A 27,830-nucleotide genomic window follows, 5' to 3' on the forward strand; every position below is an offset into this window, starting at 1 on the left:
CAGTCAGGGTCAATCTTGCCCTAATACGATAGCAAAATACTGCGGATGCTGGAAATCTGAAATAACAACAGAAAATGCTGGAAATACTCAGCAGGCCAGGCAGCATCCATGGAGAGAGAAAGAGAGTTAACGTTTCAGGTCTGGGACCCTTCATCAGAACTGGAAAAAGCTGGAGATGTAACAGATATTAAGCAGGTGCAGAGGGACGGGGGGGGGGGGGGGGGGGAGGTGGCGGAGGGGGAGGAATTGAAGGAACATCCTGTACTTTTGTAAGAGGCAGGAAAGATAAAATGTTGCAAATGGGAGTGGCAAAAATCATACTGCATGAAAAATGGGGGCAGGGATAATTATCTGAAATTGTTGAACTCAATGTTGAGTCCGGCAGGCTGTAAAGTGCCCAATCGAAAGATGAGGTGCTGTTCCTCGAACAATGTAATAGGCCGAGGACAGAGAGATCAGAGCGGGAGTGAAGCGGTGAATTAAAAAGTGACAGGCGACCGGAATTGCCCATATTTGATGCTTAAAAAAAACAGGGGTTTTCCAGCACAAAAGTGTGTGGGGGGGGGGGGGGGTGGTTCTGGATGATGATGATGTGCAAGAGCCCTTCCTAACCCGGGGTCTTTTCAGCCAATATTAGTGCCCCTGACTCGAGATCAGCTAACTGAGCCCAGACCGGGGTTGGAACCATGAACTTTTCCTGTCCGTGTGGCTCAATGTACAAATACAGATACCTCATACAGAAGGTAGGTACTTCATTGCATTACCAGGGCCAGTGGTTTCCTGGACTAGTTTTCCCAGATATTTTCTTTCCGAAATTGGTCTTGGTTTTTAAATCTGGTTTTTCCCCTCTCCCAGGAGGTCACATGGCCTTCGGGTGGGGTGGAGTGTCTATATTGTGACACACAAGTTATCGCAATTGTGTGAGTCAGACTGGATGGACCAGGGAGTCTTTTGCTGTCAGTCACTTTATCTCATTGAAACGTATTAAATTCTTAAGGGGCTGGGAGGATGTTTCCCCTGGCTGTGGAGTCTAGAACCAGGTGTCACAGTTTCCGAATAAGGGGTCGGCCATTTCGGACTGAGATAAGGAGAAATTTCTTCACTCAAAGGGTTGTGAATCTTTGAATTCTCTACCGAGAATCTGTGCATGTTCAGATTTTTGGACTCTTAAGAGAATCAAGGGCTATGGGGATAGTGCGGGAAAGTAGAGATAAGGTAGAAGAACAGCCATGATCTTATTGAATGGCGGAGCAGGCTCGAATGGCCGACTCCTGCTCCTATTTCTTATGTCATTATTCATATGTTGGTAATGCTACAGTGGGAACTGCATTTACCCCACTTAGCCATCAGCAAATGTTCTAGTTCAGTTTTACAACTATCCGTCCTGTATCAATGTATTCCTAATATATCTTACCAGGCCCACAGTGAATCAGCCTTCCAGTACAATAAGAGGATGAGTTTCGGGGCCGTACAGTACTCCCCACATATAGTTGCATCTTTACAGCTCAATAGGAGATATATTTAACAAATGTCCATCATTTTGGATCTTCAGATACAGGAGGAACCAGCTCAGAGTCACAAATTCTTCACCTGGTTAAATTGAGAGGGGCTCCTGGCCTCCACTCAACACCCATCCATAGCAACAAGACCGAGTTTGGGTACTCACCATGCGCCACCAAACTGCCTCAACTAAGTCTCCTTCCTCTAACTGGTTGGGTGTGCCAGGCTACTTTATAGCTGCTATTATGAAACAAAATGTAAAAGTGCTGCCCACATGTAATGAAACAATAACATCAGTCTCTCAATTCAAGCCTGCTTGAGGCATGAGTTAGAGAGCCAGAGTGCCTCATATGTTTGGACAGCACTGTAACTACCACCAACGCTGTCTCCGCAAGATCAGGCGCACCAACGTCAGTGTTCTCGCTCAAGCCAACATCCCCAGCATCGAAGTTTTGACCACACTCAATCAGCTCCGATGGACGGGTCACATTGTCCGCATGCCCGATACAAGACTCCCAAAACAAGCGCTCTACTCGGAGCTCCGACACGACAAAAGAGCCCCGGGTGGGCAGAAGAAACGCTTCAAGGACACCCTCAAAGCCTCCTTGAAAAAGAGCAACATCTCCACCGACACCTGGGAATCCCTGGCCCAAGGCCGCACAAAGTGGAGGAGAAGCATCCGGGAAGGCGCCGAACACCTCGAGTCTCTTCGCCGGGAGCAAGCGGAAGCCAAGCGCAAACAGCGGAAGGAGCGCACGTCAACCCAAGCACCCCACCCACCCGCCCCTTCAACCACCGTCTGCCCCACCTGTGACAGAGACTGTAGGTCCCACATTGGACTCATCAGCCACCTGAGAACTCATCTTTAATGTGGAAGCAAGTCATCCTCAGTTCCGAGGGACTGCCTAAGAAAAGGTACTACCGTATATGTAACCTGAACTCGGAGCCAGAGGGGCTGCATAGTGATAGCAGCTGACATCTGTGATACGTAGGCAAGTGTACACCATTATATGGAAACTGTATTAACTAATGATTGAAATCAGCTCACACTTCCTTCTACGGGCCTGGAACCTTCTGCCCGTTGTATAGCACACTGATATGCAATGCCACTTCATTTTCAAATTTCTCTCCCTCCTCCCTTGAAGACATTGGCCCAGAAATTCGGGTCTCCCCGGGTGAGTACGCACGGGGTACTCACCCGTAGGCCCGATGGAAGTGCCGGTTTCCTGCATGCACTGCGCATGCGCGGGAAACCGGCTGTGCTGCCTTCCTTTAGGAATTTATGTTAGTTTTCCAGTTAATTCAGGGTTTGAGTAATTTGGGTCGATTTCCATTGTGTGCCGCCACCTAATGGATATTTGGTACCTAGCAAGTGCAGTAAAGTAAACTACTGTATATCACAGACCTGCAGCCACACATGGTCTGGGAAGTTATTTTCTTGCTATGCTCCAGCCTTGGACACTATTTGTCTGTAAGTACTTGAGAATGTTATAGATGATTAGTGTACACTATATTTTGCAGAAAATGTTTAGTTTGTAACTTTTCTCTGTAAGCAAACTTACACAGCTAGCCGTGAAGTGCTCGCTCTCTGTCTAGCTGGTTAACTTGTAGCTGTATTTTGATGCACTATGTACAGGGCTAATTTAAAGTGAATGTAAGAGAATGCCTTTCAGTTTGGTAAATGTATATTCACAGTAAGCTGTGTTTCCACGTGTTTTGGTAAGTTACATGCCAAATGTCCTGTGTTGCTCAGGCGTACCTAAATTTGTGTATGCATATCAGTTATGTGCTTGTGTACTAATGTGTGCTTCCATTTCTGTATTGTATTTCAGTTTCACAATAAGAATCTTTCAGTAAAGTTTACAAGAAAAGTCAAGCCTTGTGATTTTTATGGGAAGATATCAAGTTGTTAGCTACCTGTCTAGCTTTGCATAGGAACGCGCTGCAAGGGCAGAATAGTGAAAAGACAACAGCACAGTGGGCTCAAGCACAAGAAGATACCACTCAGCTACCATGAGTCTACGCTCAGGAAGACAATATACCATAGAGGACGTCGACCAGCCAACCGAGAAGCTTGAGCCTCTTCAAGCAAATGATGCCAAGTCACAGTCCTCTAAAGCATCCTCTAGATCATCTCGGCGGTCCAGCAGACCGTCATCATCGACAGCTTCTGCAGCCGCCAAAGCACATGCCAAGGCAAAAGCTGCCCAGGCTCAATTGTCCTTCGCTGAAAAAGAAGCTAGTGTGATGAAGCAGAGAGCTGACCTCGATGCTAGTGTGATGAAGCAGAGAGCTGACCTCGACACCAGTCTCCACATTCTCCAAAGCCAGAGAGCTGCCGTTGAAGCTGAAGCTACAGCTTATGAAGAAGGTGAGGAGAACGAAAGCGGGGAGCACAGCCATGAACCATATGTTCCAGAACAGCCCCTCAGTCCAGTGCAACGTACAAGTGAGTATGTCCAACAACACTCCAAATTGTTCTTCAAGGAAACATCCAGGTATCTTGACGCAGAACCAGCTACTCACCACAGTAACAAACAGCCTGTTTTCGGAGACACTGAGCTTAAAAGAGAAGAAACAAGTAAGACTTACCTGCAGAGACCTCCACAGCCCTCGGCCAATCCAGCCAAGCAGTCCTCACCTGAGCCACAAGGTGTACAAGACCTCGCTAGGTACCTCATCCGCCGAGAATTGTTAAGTTCAGGTCTTCTAGAATTTGATGACCGTCCTGAAAATTATTGGTCATGGAAAGCATCCTTCCTGAGTACCACCAAGGACTTGAATCTGTCAGCCAGAGAAGAACTAGATTTGATGACAAAGTGGCTCGGAGCGGAGTCATCAGAACAGGCGAAGAGAATTCGCTCAGCGCACGTCCGCAATCCCACAGCAGGCCTCAACCTGGTTTGGCAACATCTCGAAGACTGTTATGGGACACCAGAAGTCATTGAACACGCACTGCTTAAGAAGATTGAGGACTTTCCGAAGCTAACCAACAAAGATAATGTCGAGCTTCGAGAACTGGGTGACATTCTCCTCGAACTGGAGTGTGCTAAGGGAGAAGGTTACCTGACAGGCCTCTCGTATTTGGATACAGCTCATGGGGTAAACCCAATAGTGGAAAAGCTCCCCTACAACCTTCAAGAGAAATGGATAGCTAAGGGATCCAAGTACAAGGAGGACTACGGAGTGCCATTTCCCCCTTTCTCTCTCTTCTCCAGGTTCGTCCAACAACAGGCAAAGGTGAGGAATGATCCAAGTTTCACTTTCTCCACCTCCAGCAGTTACGCTCCTTCGAGAACAGAGAAACCCACAAAGTACAGCAACAAAGCCTCTGTGAGCGTGCACAAAACAGATGTTCCAGCCGAACCCTCAGTCAACCAATCCAGTTCTGCTGGGAATAAAGTGGATGACCCAGATCGTCAGTGTCCAATACACAAGAAGCCCCACCCACTCAAAAAGTGTTGAAGCTTTAGGGGCAAGCCTATTGATGAGCGCAAATCATACCTGAAAGAGAATCGCATCTGCTTCAGGTGTTGTGGGTCGACTATGCACATGGCAAAAGACTGCAAGGCGACAATCAAGTGCAACAGTGAAAAACACATCGCAGCCCTGCATCCAGGTCCTCCTCCTTCGACCACTGAGAGTGCTGCGGTTGACAAAGAGGATAGCGGGGAGCAAAGTGAAAGCGCATCTTCTTCAGTCACCTCCAAGCGTACAGAGGTTTGTGGAAATGCAAGCAGCCCATGCTCATGCTCCAAAATCTGCTTGGTTAAAGCATATCCTGCAGGGAGAAAGGAGAAGGCAATCAAGATGTACGCAGTGCTTGATGAGCAAAGTAACAAGTCTCTAGCGAAGACAGAATTCTTCAATCTCTTTGAAGTCAAGGCCAGCGCAGCTCCGTACACGCCAAAAACCTGTTCAGGGACAACAGAGACTCCGGGTAGGAGAGTTGGCAACTTCATGATCGAGTCCATGGATGGGAAACTACAGCTTCCCCTCCCCACCTTAATTGGGTGTGACATGATGCCAGATGATAGGATGGAAATTCCCTCCCCAGAGGTCACATGCCATCAGCCCCACCTACAGCCAGTTGCCAACAAGATTCCAGCTGTGGACCCGGACGCTCCAATCCTCCTGCTCTTGGGAAGAGACATCTTAAGGGTGCACAAGGTGCGTGAGCAAATCAACGGGCCCCACAATGCTCCTTATGCGCAGCGGCTTGACCTGGGATGGGTCCTCGTGGGTGGAGTTTGCCCGGGAACAGTCCACAAACCAGCGGATGTCAACGTCTATAAAACAAACGTGTTGCACAACGGTCGCACACCCTTTCTCAGCCCATGCCCAAACAGGATCCAGGTAAAGGAAGACTACGATGGCATGACGCAGCATCATAGGTCAATCTCCTCTGCCTGTGAGGAAGAGGCAGGCCTCACTGTGAGCACAGACAGCCTAGGATGCTCAGTGTTTGAAAGGTCCAAGGATGATGACAAGCCAGCGCTATCCATGGACGACAAAGCTTTCCTAACCACCAATGCCGTGAGGAGGTTTTCTCAATCCGTGGTCCAGCCAAACTTCTCCGCTCCGACAGAGGGACTAACTTCGTGGGTGCCTGTAAGGAGTTGGACATCCACACGGACGATGCAGCGGTAAGAAGCTACCTCCAAAAGAAAGGATGCACGTGGGTGTTTAACCCCCCACATTCATCCCACATGGGCGGTTCATGGGAGAGGCTCATCGGTGTTGCCAGGCGTATTCTGGATGCTATGCTGCTTCGGATGGGACCCACTCGTCTCACACACGACGTTTTGAGCACTCTCATGGCTGAAGTCATGGCGATCATGAATGCAAGACCCCTGGTGCCGGTGTCCACCGACCCAGACATGCCTGCAGTCCTCACCCCAGCGATGCTCCTGACTCAAAAGATGAGTGCTATTTCAGCCCCCTCTGGAAACTTCGAGATGGCTGAGCTGCACGGGAAGCAGTGGAAGCAAGTCCAGTGTCTTGCAGACACTTTTTGGAAGAGATGGAGAGGAGAGTATTTGTCCACCCCACAGAGCCGTAGGAAATGGACAGAAGACAAGCCAAATGTCAAAGTGGGAGATGTTGTCTTGCTGAAAGACAGCCAAGCACACAGAAATGAATGGCCAGTGGGACTGGTTGTCAAAACTCTGCCGAGCAGGGACAAGAGGGTCTGCAAGGTGGAGGTGAAGATTGTCAAGGAGGGGACTGTCAAAGTGTTTCTGAGGCCAGTCTCAGAGATCGTAGTCCTCCTTTCTGAAGAAACCTAGAGAAAGGATTCTGAGTATGTTTGCAGCCAAAGGACGTTTTCTTTAGGTTTTATTTTGTATCTGTAGTGGTACAATGGGGGAGTGTGCTGCCTTCCTTTAGGAATTTATGTTAGTTTTCCAGTTAATTCAGGGGTTTGAGTAATTTGGGTCGATTTCCATTGTGTGCCGCCACCTAGTGGATATTTGGTACCTAGCAAGTGCAGTAAAGTAAACTACTGTATATCACAGACCTGCAGCCACACATGGTCTGGGAAGTTATTTTCTTGCTATGCTCCAGCCTTGGACACTATTTGTCTGTAAGTACTTGAGAATGTTATAGGTGATTAGTGTACACTATATTTTGCAGAAAATGTTTAGTTTGTAACTTTTCTCTGTAAGCAAACTTACACAGCTAGCCGTGAAGTGCTCGCTCTCTGTCTAGCTGGTTAACTTGTAGCTGTATTTTGATGCACTATGTACAGGGCTAATTTAAAGTGAATGTAAGAGAATGCCTTTCAGTTTGCTAAATGTATATTCACAGTAAGCTGTGTTTCCACGTGTTTTGGTAAGTTACATGCCAAATGTCCTGTGTTGCTCAGGCGTACCTAAATTTGTGTATGCATATCAGTTATGTGCTTGTGTACTAATGGGTGCTTCCATTTCTGTATTGTATTTCAGTTTCACAATAAGAATCTTTCAGTAAAGTTTACAAGAAAAGTCAAGCCTTGTGATTTTTATGGGAAGATATCAAGTTGTTAGCTACCTGTCTAGCTTTGCATAGGAACGCGCTGCAAGGACAGAATACCAGCACTTCCGTTCCTCTGAACGAAGAGGTTCAGAGGTCGAACGCGTGCGCGGGGGAGTCTGCGCGTGCGCTTTGAACTTACGTTTTTTTTTTAAAACAGGTTTTTCCGTGAGGGTAAGTCTTTAGAATTTAGAAATGTAAAAAGCAGGCGTAAGGCCTGCTTTTTACAAGGTAAGTAGTCAATTAATTAAAATTAAAACATTTTTTCCACAGGTTTATTATTTTTAAATACTTTAAAGCAAGGTAAGTTTATTTTTAGCCCCGTTAGAATATAAAAAAAAATTTTCAAAAATTTAAATTATTATTGAAAAGTTATTTAATGTAATTTGTAGTTTATTTAAAAAATGTGATGTTTTAAAAAATTTATTTGAAGGTTTACTGCTATTTTGGGGCCGTAGTATTTATAAGTCTTGACAGCTCTTCCTGTCAAGACGTATGAATGGAGCATTCCCTGCTCCGATTGGCTGCCCATGGCCCATGTGATCCCAGGGGACGCATCGAACTAACTGCGCCCCTGGGATATGCAAGCACTGTGCGCCGGCAGCTGGGCCAGGCCCCGGATCGGAATTCCACGGGGCCCTACAGCTCAACTGCCGGCGCGCAAGGTAAGTGCAGGTCGGGGGCTTGCACCTGCGGGAAGCCCCCGACCCGAATTTCTGGGCCATTAATTCTTGCTGGATACAGTTCCATGACTGGAACCGACTCTCGGATATCTCACCCAAGATCGGTGCCCCACCGCCACTAGACTCAATGTTCACCCCCTCCACCACCTGTGGCCGCAGTGTCTACTATCTAGAGGGTTCACTGCAGCAACTCACCGGGGTTTCTTTGACTGCAGCTCCCTCCCCTGAGACCTCCGCCAAGTCACATGCCATCCCGCCTTGGACTTATATATCCCCGTCCCTTCGTTATCGCTGGGTACAAATCCTGCAACTCACTGCTGATCATTGTGGGTGCGCCATCACCACAAGGTTCAAGGCGGCGGCTCACCACCCCCTTCTCAAGACAGCTGGAGATGGGCAATGAATGCGGCCTTGCCAGCATAGCTGTATCCCAGAGAACAAATAAAGGGGCGATTTGCTTCACGTGTCAGCCTCGACAGTGAACGTCGACAGCTGTTTAACCGAGACGTCATCACAGTCAAGCCTAATGCCGGCCTCGCCTAACGTCACATATACACATGGTGTGGAGATGCCGGTGTTGGACTGGGGTGGACAAATGTAAGAAGTCACACAACACCAGGTTATAGTCCAACAGTTTTATTTGAAATCACAAGCTTTCAGAGCGCTGCTCCTTCGTCAGGTGAAGTGGAGAGATGCATAAAGACACAGCTTATATAGTCAGAGAATAATGCCAGATGATTACAGGTAATCTTTCTAACTGCCATTTATCACACCTCGGCAGAGAGATAATCACAGCAATCAAAGGTGTGAATGGTGTCCAAACAGGTCAGTCAGGGAAACATTACATCAAAGAACAATGAGGTGGGATCACAAGGGGTATAATGTTGCAGATGCTGGGGTCTGTATGAAAAACAAAAAAGACAAAAAAACATTTTCTTTGCTGGAAATCACAGCAGGTCCGGCCGCATCTGTGTAGAGAGAACAAGCCAACGACGACTCGAGTCTGGATGACCCTGCGTCAGGTGGGGTTACATGTAGCGTGACATGAACCCAAGATCCCGGTTGAGGCCGTCCTCATGAGTCCGGAACTTGGCTATCAGTTTCTGCTCGACGATTTTGTGTTGTCGTGTGTCTCGAAGGCCGCCTTGGAGAATGCTTACCCGAAGATCGGAGGCTGAATGTCCTTGACTGCTGAAGTGTTCCCCGACTGGGAGGGAACACTCCTGCCTGGCGATTGTTGTGTGGTGTCCGTTCATCCATTGTCGCAGTGTCTGCATGGTCTCGCCTCCGGGGCATCCTTTCCTGCAACGTATGGGGTAGACAACGTTGGCCGAGTCACATGAGTATGTACCATGTACCTGGTGGGTGGTGTCCTCACGTGTGATGATGGTATCTGTGTTGATGATCTGGCATGTCTTGCAGAGGTTGCCGTGGCAGGGTTGTGTGGTGTCATGGTCGCTGTTCTCCTGAAAGCTGGGTAATTTGCTGCGAACGATGGTCTGTTTGAGGTTAGGCGGCTGTTTGAAGGCGAGTAGTGGAGGTGTGGGGATGGCCTTAGCGAGGTGTTCGTCGTCATCGATGACATGTTGAAGGCCGTGAAGAACATGGCGTAGTTTCTCCGCTCCGGGGAAGTACTGGACGACGAAAGGTACTCTGTTGGTTGTGTCCCGTGTTTGTCTTCTGAGGAGGTCTATGCGATTTTTCGCTGTGGCCCGTCGGAACTGTCGATCAACGAGTCGAGCGTCATATCCCGTTCTTACGAGGGCGTCTTTCAGCGTCTGTAGGTGTCCATCGCGTTCCTCCTCGTCTGAGCAGATCCTGTGTATTCGCAGGGCTTGTCCATAGGGGATGGCTTCTTTAACGTGGTTAGGGTGGAAGCTGGAGAAGTGGAGCATCCTGAGGTTGTCCGTGGGCTTGCGGTAGAGTGAAGTGCTGAGGTGTCCGTCTTTGATGGAGATTCGTGTGTCCAAGAATGAAACCGATTCTGAGGAGTAGTCCATGGTGAGTTTGATGGTGGGATGGAACTTGTTGATGTTATCGTGTAGTCTTTTCAGTGATTCTTCGGCGTGGGTCCATAGGAAGAAAATGTCGTCGATGTATCTGGTGTATAACGTTGGTTGGAGGTCCTGTGCAGCGAAGAAGTCTTGCTCGAACTTGTGCATGAAGATGTTGGCGTATTGGGGTGCGAATTTGGTCCCCATGGCTGTTCCGTGTGTTTGGGTAAAGAACTGGTTGTCGAAGGTGAAGACATTGTGGTCAAGGATGAAGCGGATGAGTTGTAGGATGGCGTCTGGAGATTGGCTGCTGTTGGTGTTGAGTACTGAGGCTGTCGCAGCGATGCCGTCATCGTGGGGGATACTGGTGTAAAGTGCCGAGACGTCCATCGTGGCGAGGAGTGTTCCTGGTTCAACTGGTCCGTGGGTGCTGAGTTTCTGTAAGAAGTCTGTAGTGTCGCGACAGAAGCTGGGGGTTCCCTGTACGATGGGTTTCAGGATGCCCTCGACGTATCCAGAGAGGTTCTCACACAGGGTTCCGTTGCCTGATACGATAGGACGTCCGGGTGTGCTGGCTTTGTGTATCTTTGGGAGGCAGTAGAAGTCTCCCACGCGGGGAGTACATGGGATGAGAGCGCGTAGGATGCTTTGAAGGTCTGGATCGAAGGTCTTGATCAGTCTGTTGAGTTGGCGGGTGTGTTCTTTGGTCGGATCTGCGGGTAACTGTCTGTAGTGTTCCTGGTTGTCCAGTTGTCGGTATGCTTCTTTGCAATAGTCCGTTCTGTTCTGTATGACGATGGCTCCTCCTTTGATGACGATGTTGCGGTTGGTCTTGAGAGCGTGGATGCCGTTGCATTGTGCTCGGGTGACATTCTGGACTGTCTTGTGAGTGCGGCTGATGAATCTGGCGTTGATGCATCTCCTGACAGCTTGAGCATACATGTCAAGCTTAGGGCAGCGACCCTCCGGAGGGGTCCAATTTGACTCTTTCTTCTTCGGTTGCTGCACTGTGGATCCCTCTGTCTGCTGTTCCGGATCATTGGTTGTCTCATTGGGTTTGCTGCTGACATCTTGGGATTTGTGGAAGAATTCCCGGAGCCTCATTCTCCTGATGAACTCCTCTGTGTCTGCCGCGAGACCGATGGGGTCCATTTTGGTGGTGGGGCAGAAATTGAGTCCTCGGCTGAGAACTTCAATTTCCTCTGGTTGAAGGGTGTGGTCGGACAAGTTGACGATGGACTTCCCTGTGGTTTCAACCATGGTACCGGGGGAGGCTTGGTTGCTGCTGCTGGTGATGCCGAGTTTCTCAAGCTTCCTGTTCTTGGTGAGGACACCACCCACCAGGTACATGGTACATACCCATGTGACTCGGCCAACGTTATCTACCTCATACGTTGCAGGAAAGGATGCCCCGGAGCATGGTACATCGGCGAGACCATGCAGACACTGCGACAACGGATGAACGGACACCGCACAACAATCGCCAGGCAGGAGTGTTCCCTCCCAGTCAGGGAACACTTCAGCAGTCAAGGACATTCAGCCTCCGATCTTCGGGTAAGCATTCTCCAAGGCGGCCTTCGAGACACACGACAACGCAAAATCATCGAGCAGAAACTGATAGCCAAGTTCCGCACTCATGAGGACGGCCTCAACCGGGATCTTGGTTTCATGTCACGCTACATGTAACCCCACCTGACGCAGGGTCATCCAGACTCGAGTCGTCGTTGGCTTGTTCTCTCTACACAGATGCGGCCGGACCTGCTGTGATTTCCAGCAAAGAAAATGTTTTTTTGTCTGTTTTTTGTTTTTCATACAGACCCCAGCATCTGCAACATTTTACCCCTTGTGATCCCACCTCATTATTCTTTGATGTAATGTTTCCCTGACTGACCTGTTTGGACGCCATTCACACCTTTGATTGCTGTGATTATCTCTCTGCCGAGGTGTGATAAATGGCAGTTAGAAAGATTACCTGTAATCATCTGGCATTATTCTCTGACTATATAAGCTGTGTCTTTATGCATCTCTCCACTTCACCTGACGAAGGAGCAGCACTCCGAAAGCTTGTGATTTCAAATAAAACTGTTGAACTATAACCTGGTGTTGTGTGACTTCTTACACATATACACACACACTTTCCAGTAGCTCGCTAGCCCAGCCTCTCGGAGGCCAACATGGCTAAATATAGCACCCAGCTGAGATCAGCTAACTCGGCAGAGTTTGGACTTTGCACTTTGAAACTTGCTCTGCATCTCTCGATGTCACATTGAGCGGTGTATCCAACCACTAAACCATCAAGAGAAAGTTGTCTGTACAACACCCGTTTCTAAAACAAGAAAAGCTTCAACAATAATAGCATTGGTCTGTTGATGAAAGGGCCTCCATCCTCCATGAGAACGTGTTTGGCAAACCTTTTCTTTACTTACAAACACACAATGCAACAATGTAAACGGTGTTAAAAGTAGCACAAAATAAGATAAAAGTTGGGTTCTTCCCCACAAGAACCAGGACTTCACTTCAAAGTCATTTATTACATGTGAAACACTTGAGAGATCTGATAAGGCGTTACATCAGTGCAAGTTCCTTCTACATAGGATTACATCGGATATACGGCACAGAAACAGGCCATTCGGCCCAACCAGTCCATGCCGGTGTTTATGCTCCACTCGAGCCTCCTCCCGTCTTTCCTCATCTAAGTCTATCAGCATAACCCTCTATTCCCTTCTCCCTCACATGCTTGTCTAGCCTCCCCTTAAATGCATCTATACCATTCGCTTCAACCACTCCCTGTGGTAGCGAGTTCCACATTCTCACCACTCTCTGGGTAAAGAAGTTTCTTCTGAATTCCCTATTGGATTTCTTGGTGACTATCTTATATTGATGGCCTCTAGTTTTGCTCTTCCCCACAAGTGGAAACATTCTCTCTGTATCCACGCTATCAAAACCTTTCATAATTTTAAAGACCTCTATTAGGTCACCCCTCAACCTTTTTTTTTTAAAGAGAAAAGAGACCCAGCCTGTTCATCCTTTCCTGATATGTATACCCTCGCATTTCTGGTATCATCCTTGTAAGTCTTCTCTGCACCCTCTCCAGTGCCTCTATATCCTTTTTATAATATGGTGACCAGAACTGCACGCAGTACTCCAAGTGTGGTCTAACCGAGGTTCGATACAGGTTTAGCATAACTTCCCTACTTTTCAATTCTATCCCTCTAGAAATAAACCCTAGTGCTTGGTTTGCTTTTTTTACGGCCGTGCTAACCCGTGTCTAAAAGCTGTAATTCCTCAGTTCCTTGCAACTCCATCGTAACAAAAATGACAGATACTTTGGGGGTTATGTCAACCTAACTCGCTGGGCGGGAAACCCATGGGATTGGGTGTGACGCTGGTTTTAGGCCCCACCCAATATTATTACTCTTCATTCACTTCAATGGAGAATAAAATCAGGCGGGTGTAAAACCAGCGTTGCCCCTGATCCCATCAGTTTCCCCGGCAGCGGGTTAGGTTAAAATTGCTGCTTTGGGTACTTCTCCCCCTCCAAATTAAAATAAGTTTTCCAAACAATTTTGTGTGTAGACCTTTAAAGGAATTAAAAAGAAGTAGTTGGGGGACACATTTGGACAGACTAGAGAAGCCGGGGTTGGTTTCCTTCGAGCAGAGAAGGTTAAGGGAAGAATTAGTAGAGGTGTTCAAAATCATGACGGGTTTTGACAGAGTAGATAGAGAGAAACTGTTTCCAGTGGGAGGAGGGTCGGTAACCAGAAGAGACAGATTTAATATTTGGGATGAGGAGAATTTTTTTTTTAATGCAATGAGTTGTGATCTAGAATGCACTGAAAGCTGATTCAATAGTAACTTTCAAAAAGGTAATTGGAGATATAAAGTAGAGAGAAAAATCTAAAATGTCAATTTGAATGATTTTAGAAGCACTTTTTGTACTGTCATTATGCAGTAACAGGAGTCTATGTTCCAGCGAACAAAAGACAGAGCACTTCAATAATGAATTAGCAGCCGTTTATGGAATATCACATATATTCTCATTAGCATGTTGAGTTTTACCACACAGCAGAGTTGGGGTTCCCCATGCATACTGATTGGCCTGTGCGCAATAAGTGCAGTTTTGTAGAAGGGGAAAGAGAGGTGGAGGTTGCATCTTAAATTCGAAGTGGCTTTTATGCACAAGATTCACTTGTACGCCTGGAACTTCCGTTTGTTTCGAGGTTGACGCAGTCCGGGTAAGTTGGTAGCAGCTGCGCCTGAGAAAGCAGGCGCAAGGCCGGCTTTTAACAAGTTAAGAGGTGATATCAGTAAAATAATTTTTTTTTAACACTTATTTATCATTTTAAAATACTTTAAAGAAAGCTAAGTTTATTTTTAGCCCCGTTAAAAACTTTAATTATTTTTTTCAAAAATGTAAATTTTTGTTTAAAATAGTTAATTTATGTAATTGATACAGGAAACTTTTTTTTATCCGGCACGGACGGGACCGACGTGATGCCGGTTCATCAAAAATTCCGGATAACCAAAAGCTATAGTAAAAGATACGGAGCGGAGAGCTCCGTATGAAGCAACAAACCCTGTTGCTTAGCAACAAGTTCAGAACAATGGCCACAAGTTCCAAGCTTAGCAACAGCTGCAGCCACACCCTTGCACAGCAACAGTTGGAGGACAGCAAGTACAATGTGAAGCAAAACCTACTCCTGAATTTTGCTGGTTAACCGAGATTTCCGGTTATTTAGGTGCTGGTAAATCAAAAGTTTCCTGTAGTCATTTTAAAAATGTGATTTTTTTTTAACATTTATTTGGGCCTAGAAATTCGGTGGGCTGCGCCACCAGTTAGCGCCTAAAGAGGGCACTCAGTGGCTTTAGCACCACTGGCCACGCCTCCCGCGATATTTAGCTGGGGCGCTAATGGCAGCATTAGCCTGTTGCGCTGCGCCACCACCAATGACGTCATCGGTGTGCGCAGCGCCCCGCTACTGCCCCGATCTCGATATTCGGTAGCGCCCGCCTCTGTAGCGCCGTTCGCAAATCGCGCCCGGTTCACGGGGCCTACCTGTGGCGGCAGTGGCGCAAATTAAGGTGGAGGTGCGGGGCGACCGTTTTTTCGGCGGCCGCCTGCCAGCACCTCCGTCCCCGGCCTCCTGATCTCCTCCCCCCCCCCCCCCCCCCCCGGGCAGTGCCGGCTGTTTTCCGAGAGCCCGGCACTTTCTCCTCGGTGCCGGGCTCTTTTGCCGGCACTCGCGATCTCTGATCGCGCTGGTGCAGGCCCCTCCCCCTTAAGAAGGGGAGGAAGGCCTGCAGTACCGCAGCGTGCCGTGCTGCAGCGTGTGGCGCTGCGGCATGTTGCGCTGCGATATTCAGTTTCAGCGCCCTAAGAGGGACGCGGAGCGCCTCGAGCCTCGCCCCGTGTCCCTCTTGGGGCGTTCAAGCTGAATTTCCGGCGGTCGCAACTACTCCGATCGCTGCGCTAATTCCGGCGCCCAGGCGAGCTTGGCGCCCCGTTTGCGGCTCCACCGAATTTCTCCCCCTTGAAGTTTTACTTATGTTTTGAAGCTGATCTCCATTCATAGATTTGACAGGTCTTCCTGTCAAACCTATGAATGGAGATTCCCTGCTCCGATTGGCTCCCCATGGCCCACGTGATCCCAGGGACGCTGCAAACTAGCTGCTCCCCTGGGATACGTGGGCCCTGCGCACCGGCAGTTTGAGGAGGCACATTGACAGAACTCTACACCGGCCCAGAGCATTACGGTCGGCGCGGTTCGTTTGTGCAGGTCGGGGGCTTACGCCCGCGGGAAGCCTCCGACCGGAATTTCTGGGCCAATTAATGTTTTCTTTCTCTCTCTCGATTTCTCTTTCTATTCCCGATTTGACATTGAATTCACCCATTTTAACTTACACTTCCTTCTCAGTCCTTCTGCTGTTAAGTTCACAATTCTTCGATCTGATTGGTTAAGGGGTTACACTGCTGCTTATCCTGTTCACTCGGGTCCCAGGTGCCCAGTTTCCCTCGTTGTGACGTTATCACCTCGGCTTTCAGCAAGTTGCCACGGATTTATTTATTTATTTTAAAAACCTACGTGATCAAAGGCAAGGCGAACGAACGGCAGACGCCATTAGACGCCCTGCCACAGCAAATTCTGGCTCTTTGTTTTGTTCTCACTGTAACCCTTTGTCATTGGCCTGATCAGTGGAAACTTTTGAGGTTTTTTTTGTTGTCTCTTTCAGGCATCTCTTTACATGACCTGGGTTTGACTCCTTCCCTGTTTCTATTTGTAAGCTGTCTATTTGTAACAAGGGACGTTATCATATGCAGCGATACTTCCTCTGTTTATTTTCCCTTTCCTTCTGATAAAAAGAAAGAACTTTCATTTATTTAGCACCTTTCATGACCTCAGGAATTCCCACAGCATTTGACAGCCAATTAAGTACTTTCTGAAGTACCTTTTGAAGTATAATCACTGTTGCAATGTAGGCAACACGTCAGCCAATTTGCAAGGTCCCACAAACAGCAATGAGGTAAATGGCTATCATTTTTTTTAAGGAGATTGGTTGTTGAGGGATAAATATTGGCCAGGACATGAAAAGAACTCCCCTGCTTTTCTTTAAAACAGTGCCATGAGATCTTTTACATCTGATCGTTATCACATTGATGTTTGCGGGAGCTTGCTGTGCGCAAAAGTACTTTGCTGGTTGTAAAGTGCTGAGGTTGTGAAAGGCGCTATATAAATGCAAGTTCTTAATTTTTTCTCATTTTCAGCCAAGCAATAGATAAGATAAGCAACACATTATCAGCAAAGAAGGATGGCTTTTGTGTAAAAGGAAGGACCACACATACCCTCCGAGACACTCTCTAAAATCCGGGTGACTTTCTCTTTCTTCAGAATGTGCCTCTTAAGATACTTCATAAAGATTCCCGAGCTGTGCTCTCCATCCTGTACCTCATACGCTTCCGCATCTTCACACCTGCAATTCCAGCGGAGATTAAAAGTATTACATTTTTTTCCCCATTGCTATAGGTTTGGATTGCTTCCCGCTTACAATGTTTACCCCCTTTTCTCTCCTCGTCACCTGAAGGCCTGACTACTCCTGGTTCGACAGCAGTGTTGCCCAATAGATTAGCCCCCTAACCACGTGTGGCTAATGGGAAATCCAGATGAGGCAAATTCCATTTCTGACTAGGAAATAAAAATGAGTAATAGACACCATCGGTGGGGCATGTGATCTCAGTTCTCACGGTGTATGCATGTGAACTTTAACCTTTTGGTGTGTTTGTTGGTAAAATGGTAAATACAGAAAACAGAGGGGGCGATTTTGTTAATGGGGGCGCGTTGGAGGCGGGACTGCTGCTTGGCGGGTCGATGTCCCACCTCCATCGATTTGTGGCCAACCCACGCTATTTTCCCTTGATTGACCTTGCTAAGCCCACCCAGGGGGGGCTTAGCAGGCCAATTAAGGGAAAGCCGGTTGCAGAGAACGTCAACGTATGACGTTTCAGCTGTCAAAAATTTTTGACAGATGAATTGTCATCGTTTGGCAGCTCTGTGAATCTGTCAAACACTGACATTCTCTGCAGTTTGATGAGGTCTTGAATACAAGGCCTCATCAAACTTCTTTCTTTTACAGAAATGAGATGGTTGTTGCATCTGAGAATGCAACGGCCATCTCTCATCTGCAACACGGAGGTCCGAGACTCTCTGCACACAAACCGACTGAAGCCTGCAGGAAGAAACAAAGGTAAGTACACTTTTAAAAACACTTTGCACTTACCTCAGATACTCACCTCTCCACTCTTGCACTCATCACTTACCTTCACACCACACTTCTGCACCCCCGACCCCCACAGACCCAGTACTCGCCTCGCCGGCGGGTTTCGGAGCCTTCGGGAAGCCTGCACTTGAGGGCAAAAAGGGAATAATCCTATTTTCTGCCTGTTAACTAGCTGTTAACAGGCAGTTAATAGGCTTTAATCCCTTCCCGCCTCCAAGGAGACGAGACCCGGCGCGGTTGGGCACCCGCCCCCAAATTCTGCCATTTTCCCGGCAGTCCTGCTTCCATACCCGCCTCCCCAGGGCTGGCAAGATCGCGCCCAGAGTGTTTTACTTCCTTAGTTACTGAATGGTGGTAGATGTTTGTTAAGTAAATCTAAACATGTGAAGTACATTTAACTGTATTGTGCAAGATGTTTTCTACTAAAGTTAGTACATGTGGCTAAAACAGTGTCACCGTAGCCACACCTGTGGCTAGAAAGCAATTTCTAATGGATGACACTGTTCTACAGGAGCTGGATGCCCTCTGCCACCTTGTCTAAGCCGTGGCTCAGTGGGTCGCTCTCTCTCGCCTCTGAGTCAGAAGATTGTGGGTTCAAGCCCCACTCCAGAGACTTGTGTACAAAATCCATCTTGATACACCAGTGCAGAACTAAGGGAGTGCTGCTCTGTCAGAGGTGCAGTCATTCGAATGAAACGTCAAACCGAGGTCCCGTCTGCTCTCTCGGGTGTATGTAAAAGATCCCATGGCACTATTTTGAAGAAGAGCAGGGGAGTTATCCCCGATGTCCTGGGGCAATATTTATCCCTCAACCAACATCACGAAAACAGATGATCCGGTCATTATCACATTGCTGTTTGTGGGAGCTTGCTGTGTGTAATTTGACTGCCGCGTTTCCTACATTACAACAGTGACTACACTTCGAAATGTACTTCATTGGCTGTAAAGCGCTTTGGGACATCCCGAGGTCGTGAAAGGTGCTATATAAATGCAAGTCTTTCTTTTCTTTCTAAATGACTCAGGGCAATCAGTCTCGACCAGTGGTTGCAAGATGGTTTCGCTGGTCTGTGTGTCCAGGCTCAGCCTCATAACATGGGCCGATGCTGCTCCTGGAGCTGCTCGTAGGAAACGACGATTTCAGGGGGGGCCTGGATAGTGGCTGTGGGAGTCAAAATGAAACTACCGGTATTAGGAACGCTCGCTACCACCCGCCAGTCACGCAGTTCTGGAAACCCGCTAATATTATTCGACGGCAGACAGCGTGCCTCTACGAGTTTTTATAAAAAATTCTGGCATGACTGACATTTATTGCCCATCCCTAATTGCCCTTGAGAAGGTGGTGAGCCGCCTTCTTGAACCGCGGAGGGCAGTTAAGAGTCAACCACATTGCTGTGGGTCTGTGAGTCACATATAGGCCAGACCGGGTAAGGACGGCAGATTTCCTTCACTAAAGGACATTAGTGAACCAGATGGGTTTTTACGACAATCCGGCAGTTTCATGGTCACCATTACTGACACTAGTTTTTTTAAATTCCACATTTAATTGAATTTAAATTCCCCAGCTGCCTATGGTGGGATTTGAACTCATGTCATTAATCCAGGCCTCTGGGTTACTAGTCCAGTAACATAACCCTATGCCACTGTTGGTAGACTGGAGTTTACAGAGAATATGGCAGCCATTGCTACTGTTCTAGCCAGGTTATCAAGGGGATAAAAATTTCGACACGGCAGCCGTTGGATCGCATCGGGAAACCAATGCCAGCCAGGATTTTCCATCCATTAACTTTCATGGATGGAAAACTCACAGGATTGGTCTGTGTAATAATGCGATACATACAGCTGGCTCACAACAGGAGCAGGATCATCGGATCTCTTAACCCTAGGCTGGCTGGTGGTAGGGGGGAGGTGGATAGAAATCTGAAACACTCTCTCTCCCTCCCCCCCACCCACCTCCCTCCACCCCAAAATGCTGTTGAGGCTAGGGGTCCATTGAAAATGTCAAAACTGAGGTCAACAGATCTTTGTTAGGTAAGGGTATTAAGGGATATGGAATCAAGGCAGGTACTGTAAATGGAATTAAGATACAGATCAGACGTGATCTAATTGAATGGCAGTCAGGCTCGAGGGACCGAAGGGCCTACTCCTGTTCCTATGTCACACTGCCTAGAGGGAGAGGGAGGACCTTCTGAGGCTGTGGTCGGAAGACGTTTGTGAGGGCCCAGAAATGAAGGACTCAGTCCTGCATCTGACCTCCGCGATCTCAGGATTGATACCTGGAGAACATGCCTGCGCCCGGTTATCGTTTACTTCCCGAAGGGTATCTCAGGAAGGATACTCACGTTGCATATCCATAAACGATATTCCCAGTGGGAGCAAGAGGCTGTAGATCTGAGGGAAGGTAATCCTGATTATACCTGGAAAAAACAAATATAGACGGATTCAATGAAACAGCTCAAGTCTCTCAATGGCAGATACGTTCGTGTGTTGCAGGTAGGTGACTGAATCTGAAGCCAAGTGAGGGGCAGGTTGGGTGCTGCAAGGGCCCAAACACTCGGCTGGGGGTGGGGAGGGGATTAGGATTTTCCTTATCCACATTATTCGGGTTGAGGGGGACTACGGGCTGGGTGTATAAGGCTGCCACTCGGGTTAATCCCAGAGGTGAGGGTGTTGACTTACGAAGAAAGGTTGAGCAGGCTGGGCCTAGACTCATTGGAATTTAGAAGGATGAGAGGTGATCTTATTGAAACATATAAGATACTGAGGGGGCTCGACAAGGTAGATGCAGAGAGGATGTTTCCCCTCGTGGGGAAATCTAGAACTCGGGGGCACAGTTTCAGAATAAAGGGTCGTCCTTTTAGAACTGAGATGAGGAGGAATTTCTTCTCTCAGAGGGTCGTAGATCTGTGGAACTCTCTGCCCCAGAGAGCTGTGGAGGCTGGGTCATTAAATACATTTAAGGTGGAGAGAGACAGATTTTTACAAGATAAGGGAGTGAAGGGTTATGGGGAGCGGGTGGGGAAGTGGCTTTGAGCCCATGATCAGCCATGATCTTATTGAATGGCGGAGCAGGCTCGAGGGGCCAAGTGGCCTATTCCTGCTCCTATTTCTTATGGTCTTATGTTCAAAGGAATCAGCATGGCGCCCGACCGATTTTGGTCCTGGGCACTAATTAGCATGCAGTCGGCGAGCTGCCAATGCGAAAAACTGCCCGAGTAGGCAGCTTGCTAAACTGGAGGCGGGTAAATTTCGGGGGGGGGGGGGGGGGTTGGCGGGGAGGTGGCAGAATGTGAAGGGCCTGCAGTAACACCTTAAAGGGGAGGAACATTCATGTCAAGAATCAAAGCACTTTTAAAAGAGTGTTGCCCAATACGTTGGATGGTAGCCACATGTGGCTAAATAGGAATCCAGATAAGGCTAATTGCATTCCCGAGTGGGAAATAATAAATGAGTAACAGACACTGTCATTGGGCATGTGATTGTAATCCTCATATTCCCACGATGTATGTATGCGCACTTTAACCTTTTTGTGCATTTGCTGGTAAAATTGTAAATTAAAAAGCAGAGTGTGTTTGTTTTCTGATCGTTGATCATTCGAAGTGTTTATTGAACGGTAGTAGATGTTTGCTAAGTAAATATGCATGTGATGTACATTTACCAGTATTGTGTGTAAGGAGGTTTCTGCTAAAAATAGTGCATGTGACTAAAACGCTGTTGCCATAGCCACACCCGTGGCTAGACAGCAATTTCTAATGGTCAACACTGCCTTAGAGCAGCAGACACCTTGTGCGCAGACCCTGCGGCTGGTAGATTACCTTCAAAAGCCCTTTAAGGCTCAAAACCCCAGGCAACAGCCATATTTAAAAAAATGAACCTTTCCCCTGACTGCAGCCGAGGGTCCCTTTAAGCATGACTGGAAATAGCCGCCTCCTAACTGGTCAGTACCGCCATGGTTGGTGGGTGGGAGCAGGAATTGGCTGTCGGGAGATGAGCAGAGACAATGCGCTGGTGGGGGGGGGGGGTGGGGGGGGTCTTAATTGTCTCGTCTGACCCAGCAGCGAGGTCCAGGAGTGGACCAGCAGTGGGGTCGGGAGGACCACACTGCAGCCTATGAAACCCGGGCGGAGAGGACCTGCGGGAAGGAGGGAAGGAGGGAGGAGGACAGTAGGAATATGTTTGTGTGTGTGCTAGGTCGATGTAGCAGAGCCTGGTCTCCAATCGTCTTGGATCCCCTTGCCACTGGACCAAGACCTTGCTCTGTCAAGCCCGTGTGGTAGCTGGTGTGCAACGGCCACCCCACGTTAAAAGAATTCACGTACAGGCATCTTCCACCCTGACCCCGATGCGCACGTATCCACGAGCATCCCTCATGTTTCCCACGGGAGCTCCAGGTACCAGAGTGGAGGTCCGTCCGACAGTCAGGTCAGGCTGCAACTGGGCCAGTAAGTCGCCGCTTCCACCGGTCACGCCATTTCGGTCCCGCTACAGCCCCCCATCCTTCGGTTTCTAAGCGCAAACTTGGCAGCGGTGACACGAGAATCCAAGAAAATTACACAAAATGCCAAATAAGTCACTGCTGAACTAGACCAAGTTGGAGGCCCAATTAAACCCATCTGATTTGTTCCATGTGTTGTGGCAGTTTCTGACTGAGGCGCTGCTGAAACTCTGCTGCCCGTATCGTAACTCACACCAAGTCCCCTTCATCCTGTGCTCGCTGACCTACATTGGCTCCCAGTCTGGCAACACCTCAATGTTAAAAATTCTCATTCTTGTCTTCAAATCCCTCCATGGTCTTGCCCCCTTCCCCATCTCTGTAACTTCCCCCAGCTCTACAACCCTCCGAGATCTCTGCACTCCTCCAATTCTGGCCTCTTGGAGCATTACCAAGTTTTACTGCCCCACCATTGACGGCCGTGCCTTCAGTTGCCAAGACCCCAAGCTCTGGGATTCCCTCCACATCTTTACCTCTCTCTCCATTAAGACTCTTTAAAACCAACCTCTTTGACCAAGCTTTTGGTCACCTGTCCCAGTATCTCCTTATGTGTCTCGGAGTCAAATTGTGTTTCATAACGCTCCTGTGAAGCACCTTGGGGAGTTTTACTACGTTAAAGGCGCTATTTAAATGCAAGTTGTTGCTGGGGAGCCCCCCGCTGAAGAAGAAAATTATCTTAAGATTTCTTTCATGTCAGAGATTTGAGAGGTTGTACACTGCCCAAGTTCCTGGAACTGCACCTGTACAGTAGAGACCTAAATGGTAACACACAGGGGACTACAAAGCACAAGTACCAAAGGTCACAGTACTGGGTAACGTTGCTCATTACCATCCAGATATCCACTGTAAATGTCGCGATTGTGTGGCAATTTGTTTGAAGACACTTCTCCCTGAATAATGTGGATGTGAAATTATTGTCACGACAGCTGTACATAATAAGGGTCAGTGGGAGGGTTCTTCCAATCCCCGTGCAGAAGAAGGAATCCTGACAGACTGGGTATTCTGCGGCGAGTGTTTCACCTCCTGACTCCCCAAAGCCTTTCCACCATCTACAAGGCACAAGTCAGGCGTGTGATGGAATACTCTCTCCTTGCCTGGATGAGTGCAGCTCCAACAACACTCAAGAAGCTCGACACCATCCAGGACAAAGCAGCCTGCTTGATTGGCACCCCATCCACCACCTTAAACATTCACTCCCTCCACCACCGGCGTACCGTGGCTGCAGTGTGTACCATCTACAAGATGCACTGCAGCAACTCACGAAGGCTTCTTCCGCAGCACCTCCCAAACCCGCGCCCTCCACCACCTAGAAGGACAAGGGCAGCAGGTGCATGGGAACACCACCACCTCCAAGTTCCCCTCCAAGTCACACACCATCCTGACTTGGAAGTATATCGGCCGATCCTTCATCGTCACTGGGTCAAAATCCTGGAACTCCGTCCCTAACAGCACTGTGGGAGGACCTTCACCACACAGACTGCAGCGGTTCAAGAAGGCGGCTCACCACCACCTTCTCCAGGGCAATTAGGGATGGGCAATAAATGCTGGCCTTGCCAGCGACGCCCACATCCCATAAACTAATTAAAAAAATACACTGTTCTTGGCATATTTATTTTTGAATGCAATTTCTTAAAGCAAGTGGCACAGAGAGAGAGGAGAGGAGAGATGGCCCTACCATTTCCTGCACATGTCCAGTAGGAGAACGTTCAGGGCTGTATTCTTCTCCTGCATCCTGCACAGGATTTTCTGGACGTTGATGCAGTTCTCCGACTTGTACGGACTTGGAGCGTTGACCGGCACCATGTAATTCCGGCCTGAGCATTCGTAGCCATGCCCAGCATAGTAAAAGAGAGCTATTGGTTCAAAAACAGGAAAAAGACTGAAATGCACCCAAACCACATCTTCATAGGCCTCCTATTCAGAGAGAGATCCTGTGCACTATGAAACCCTCTCACTTATAACTACCAGCTCCGTAGACAGACTTTGCACCGAGATCATAGAATCGTAAAAATTTATGCGTTCAGCCCATCGTGTCTATGCTGGCCGAAAAAGAGCTATCCAGCCTAATCCCACTTTCCAGCTCTTGGTCTGTAGGTTAAGGTTTCATGTGAAAGACGACAGATTTTGTAGGTTGCAGCACTCCCATTCTATCCGTTACTTAAAAGTCTCCTATCTTTGGATGTTTTGAATTGTCTACTGCGACTGCCTGCATTACAAACCAGCTTTAAGAATGATTTCAGAACCATCAGCAACTCTTAAACAGTTGGCACGGAGCCCCACATAGCCGCCTGTTACATTTAAACCACAATAACCACGAGCCCTGGTTCAGTTGATAGCACTCTCACCTCTGAATCAGAAGGTTGCGCATTCAAGTCCTCCTCCTGGGACTTGAGCACATAATCCTTATCGTGCAAAAACCTGTCTCTCTCCACCTTAAATATATTTAAATGACCCAGCCTCCACAGCTCTCTGGGGCAGAGAATTCCACAGATTTATGACCCTCTGAGAGAAGAAATTCCTCATCTCAGGGCGACCCTTTATTCTGAAACTATGCCCCCGAGTTCTAGATTTCCCCATGAGGGGAAAAATCCTCTCTGCATCTACCTTGTCGAGCCAGATATTGCGCCAGCACAGAGCCAGCGAGCTCCAGCAAGGCATGGGTCTGCAGGCAGCACGGGAATGAGGCCTGGCCCAGAAAATGGAACTTGCAGCTGTTGCGAGAGACGTCGCCCCCCGACCCCCCCACCACACCCCTACCCACCCTCGCACACTCAAATCGTCAATCGTACTTCTGCATTTTCTCCCGGGAGATCCAGCTGCAGCCCCCGGGAGACCAATGGTCGATTCCGGGAGCCATGGCAACCCAAGGCAGCAGTAAAAAAGGTGGGGGAAGGCAATGGGTGTGACACACTGTGGGGGGGGGGAAAGGGGAGTGGCACCGCCTTGTAGTAGCGGCTTGTGACTGTCCAAGTTAAACTTGGTGTTTTGAGATTGGTTTCTGGAAGGGTTTGTCTACTCTCTCTTTCTCTCTCTCTCTGCCTCACAGACACTAGTAATTAGAATATTTACATTTTCATAAACACCCAAAATGTATGCAGTGTGTCACATTTGGACTATTGTGAATAAAAACAATAGAATGTTTCTCTTGCAGCAGAAAGCGACGATAACATTTGATGTAATTTTCCGCCCCCCGCCCCCCCCCCACCCGAGACCCCCAATTCTCCAAGTTTATGCTGTGGTTGGATCCTCGCCTGCTGGCTGTGCATTGTGGGGAATCTCGAGCACACGGCTCCGAACTTTCAATCCATTAGACGGGGAATTGTGGGTAGGATGATTGGAATTTCCCAAAATGCTTAGCAGCTCCTCTACTGCAACGGGTATAAAACTTATTGGGGAAAAATTGGGTATCGCCCATTTTGGGATGCTAATATCGGGCCGGGCGCAAAGTTTAGTGCCCTGCGCTAATTATCGCCTCCGACTGCAAGATTCGCCTCTATCGCCCCTGGAGGTGATTGGAGCGCTAAATCAGGCGCTACACACCTCTCTTAAGGTGCAAACATCGGGGAGCGAGACGCTACCTCAGAACGCTACTGAAGCTCAGGCGATGTCCGTTATCATGGAAGCCAGACAGACTGGTGCTGTCCAGTTCTTAAAGGGGAGGGGCCATCTTGCTGACCAGCCACACCCTGCTCATTGCAGCCTTGAATCTCGGCCTGGAGAGACCTCAAAAGCAATTGTGTTGGAAGCACTAATGGATAGGCCCAGGGAAAGAGCTCGGCGCTTAGGAACCTCAAAAGTGGTGCTGAGGGCCACAACTCCTTAGGACAGCGTTAAATCTCTCCAGACGTCTCTCTCCCTCTCAACCTGCGTGTACCAAAACATTTTGCCGACAAGAAAAGGCAGGAAGCACCCCGCCTTTAAATAGTGCTCCCCCAGCTCCTTCCCGACTTGAAAATGTTCCCCTCTACCTGTCGTTCCTAGCGGCAGGCGCCAAGGCAGGGGGCGCGACTCAATATCCGGTCTGGGGCATTGCACGCTCGACTGATGTCACGATTGTTGTGTATGTACCTTTAAGGGAATAACTGGTCTTAGACTGCAGTACCGGCAGTGACCACCCCTGTATAAAAGGCCCTAGCAGGTTTCTGTAGTTTCAGTTTCAAGCTGCCTCTTGTTCAGTAAAGTACCTGTTAAACTGTTCTCCCGAAGTCCGTGTATTATTGAGGCGTGGACTTTACAGTGGCGACGAGTAAGTTCGAACTCACCTGCAGTGTGGCATCATCTCACGGGGATCTCGCCTGAAAGGAAGGTCCTGGAAGGTCGTAGTCTGAGCAACGGGTGTCGACCGAGGGCAACCACCCAAAGAATCCATCGGTGTTTGGAGAATTGCGGGAGAGACTGTGGTTCCAGCGAATCGTGCTGGTAGCAGGTAGCGCGCTGACCCTTCCGGACTGCGGCGGGCTCAAGCTCGATCGAGCGGCTCTACAAATCGGGCCGCGCAGCGTCGCCGGGAAAAGAAAACGAGAGAGGGTGGAGCGCACAGGGCGTGGTCGGTGCTCGAGAACAGGACAGCGGAGAGAAACTAAACGGGGGGGAAGGAAAGCGAGACGCACCGAAGCTGCGGGTCGCCGCCATTACCCCGTAGAACGCTAGGAGCAGCGTGGCAGTAAGGGGAAGAAGCAAAAGCGCGGGAGGCGCCATTTTATCCCGTTGGGGAAGAAGGAGAAGCGCAGGAGGAGCCATTTTATTCCATTGGGGAAGAAGCAAAAGCGCGGGAGGCGCCATTTTAAATCGCCCAAGATGCCGAAAAGTGGCAGTATCACTGCTTTCGACAACGAGGTAGAAGACTGGACCACGTATGTGGAAAGAATTGAAGTGTACTGCAAGGCAAATGAGGTGGCTGATGGAAAGAGGGTGTCGGTATTATTAAATCTGATGAGTGCGAGTACGTACGGCCTATTGCGGAATTTAATTACCCCAGCTAAACCAATGGAGAAAAGTTTTGAGGAGATTGTTCATATCTTACAGGAACACCTAAGCCCTACACCACTGCTGATAGCAGAAAGATTCAAGTTCCATAAAAGAAACCAGCACAAAGATGAGAGCAATGCTGACTATCTTACGGAACTACGCAAGTTATCGAAGCACTGCCAGTTCGGAGCAGGACTGGCAGACACCTTACGGGATAAGTTTGTCTGCGGGCTCCAGAGTGAAGGAACCCAGAAACGACTACTTTCAAAAAAGGACCCGACGCTAGAACAGGCTTTCAGCGTGGCAGTATCCTACGAAGCAGCAGCATGGGGAGCTGCGGAAATACAACAGAAACCACAAGAATACAACGCTAACGAAATGGCGTATGGAGCCGAAAAGTGCTATCGCTGC

General features: G+C 48.6%; 1 protein-coding gene and 1 long non-coding RNA gene across 4 annotated transcripts in view; one reads left to right on the forward strand and one right to left on the reverse strand.

Annotated features, from left to right (window-relative positions):
• The window catches only part of malt3 (MALT paracaspase 3), a 156,521-nt gene that overhangs the window by 29,905 nt on the left and 98,786 nt on the right, over positions 1–27,830 (reverse strand). For all 3 annotated transcript variants that reach the window (XM_085972197.1, XM_085972196.1, XM_085972195.1), the window contains 3 exons: positions 24,127–24,304; positions 20,302–20,376; positions 17,031–17,158 (listed from right to left, as the gene is read on the reverse strand). In XM_085972197.1, the coding sequence (XP_085828323.1) occupies positions 17,031–17,158; positions 20,302–20,376; positions 24,127–24,304 (381 nt within the window). The remainder of the gene's footprint in view (positions 1–17,030; positions 17,159–20,301; positions 20,377–24,126; positions 24,305–27,830) is intronic.
• LOC147097321 (uncharacterized) overlaps positions 14,791–27,830 on the forward strand; it is a 33,584-nt gene continuing 20,544 nt past the window's right edge. The window contains exon 1 of the long non-coding RNA XR_015074355.1: positions 14,791–14,928. This is a non-coding gene — a long non-coding RNA (uncharacterized LOC147097321). The remainder of the gene's footprint in view (positions 14,929–27,830) is intronic.

Source organism: Somniosus microcephalus, chromosome 32 (genome assembly GCF_052327205.1).
Source record: "Somniosus microcephalus isolate GS21.2 chromosome 32, FLI_Smic_1.0, whole genome shotgun sequence".
Lineage (NCBI taxonomy): Eukaryota > Metazoa > Chordata > Chondrichthyes > Squaliformes > Somniosidae > Somniosus > Somniosus microcephalus.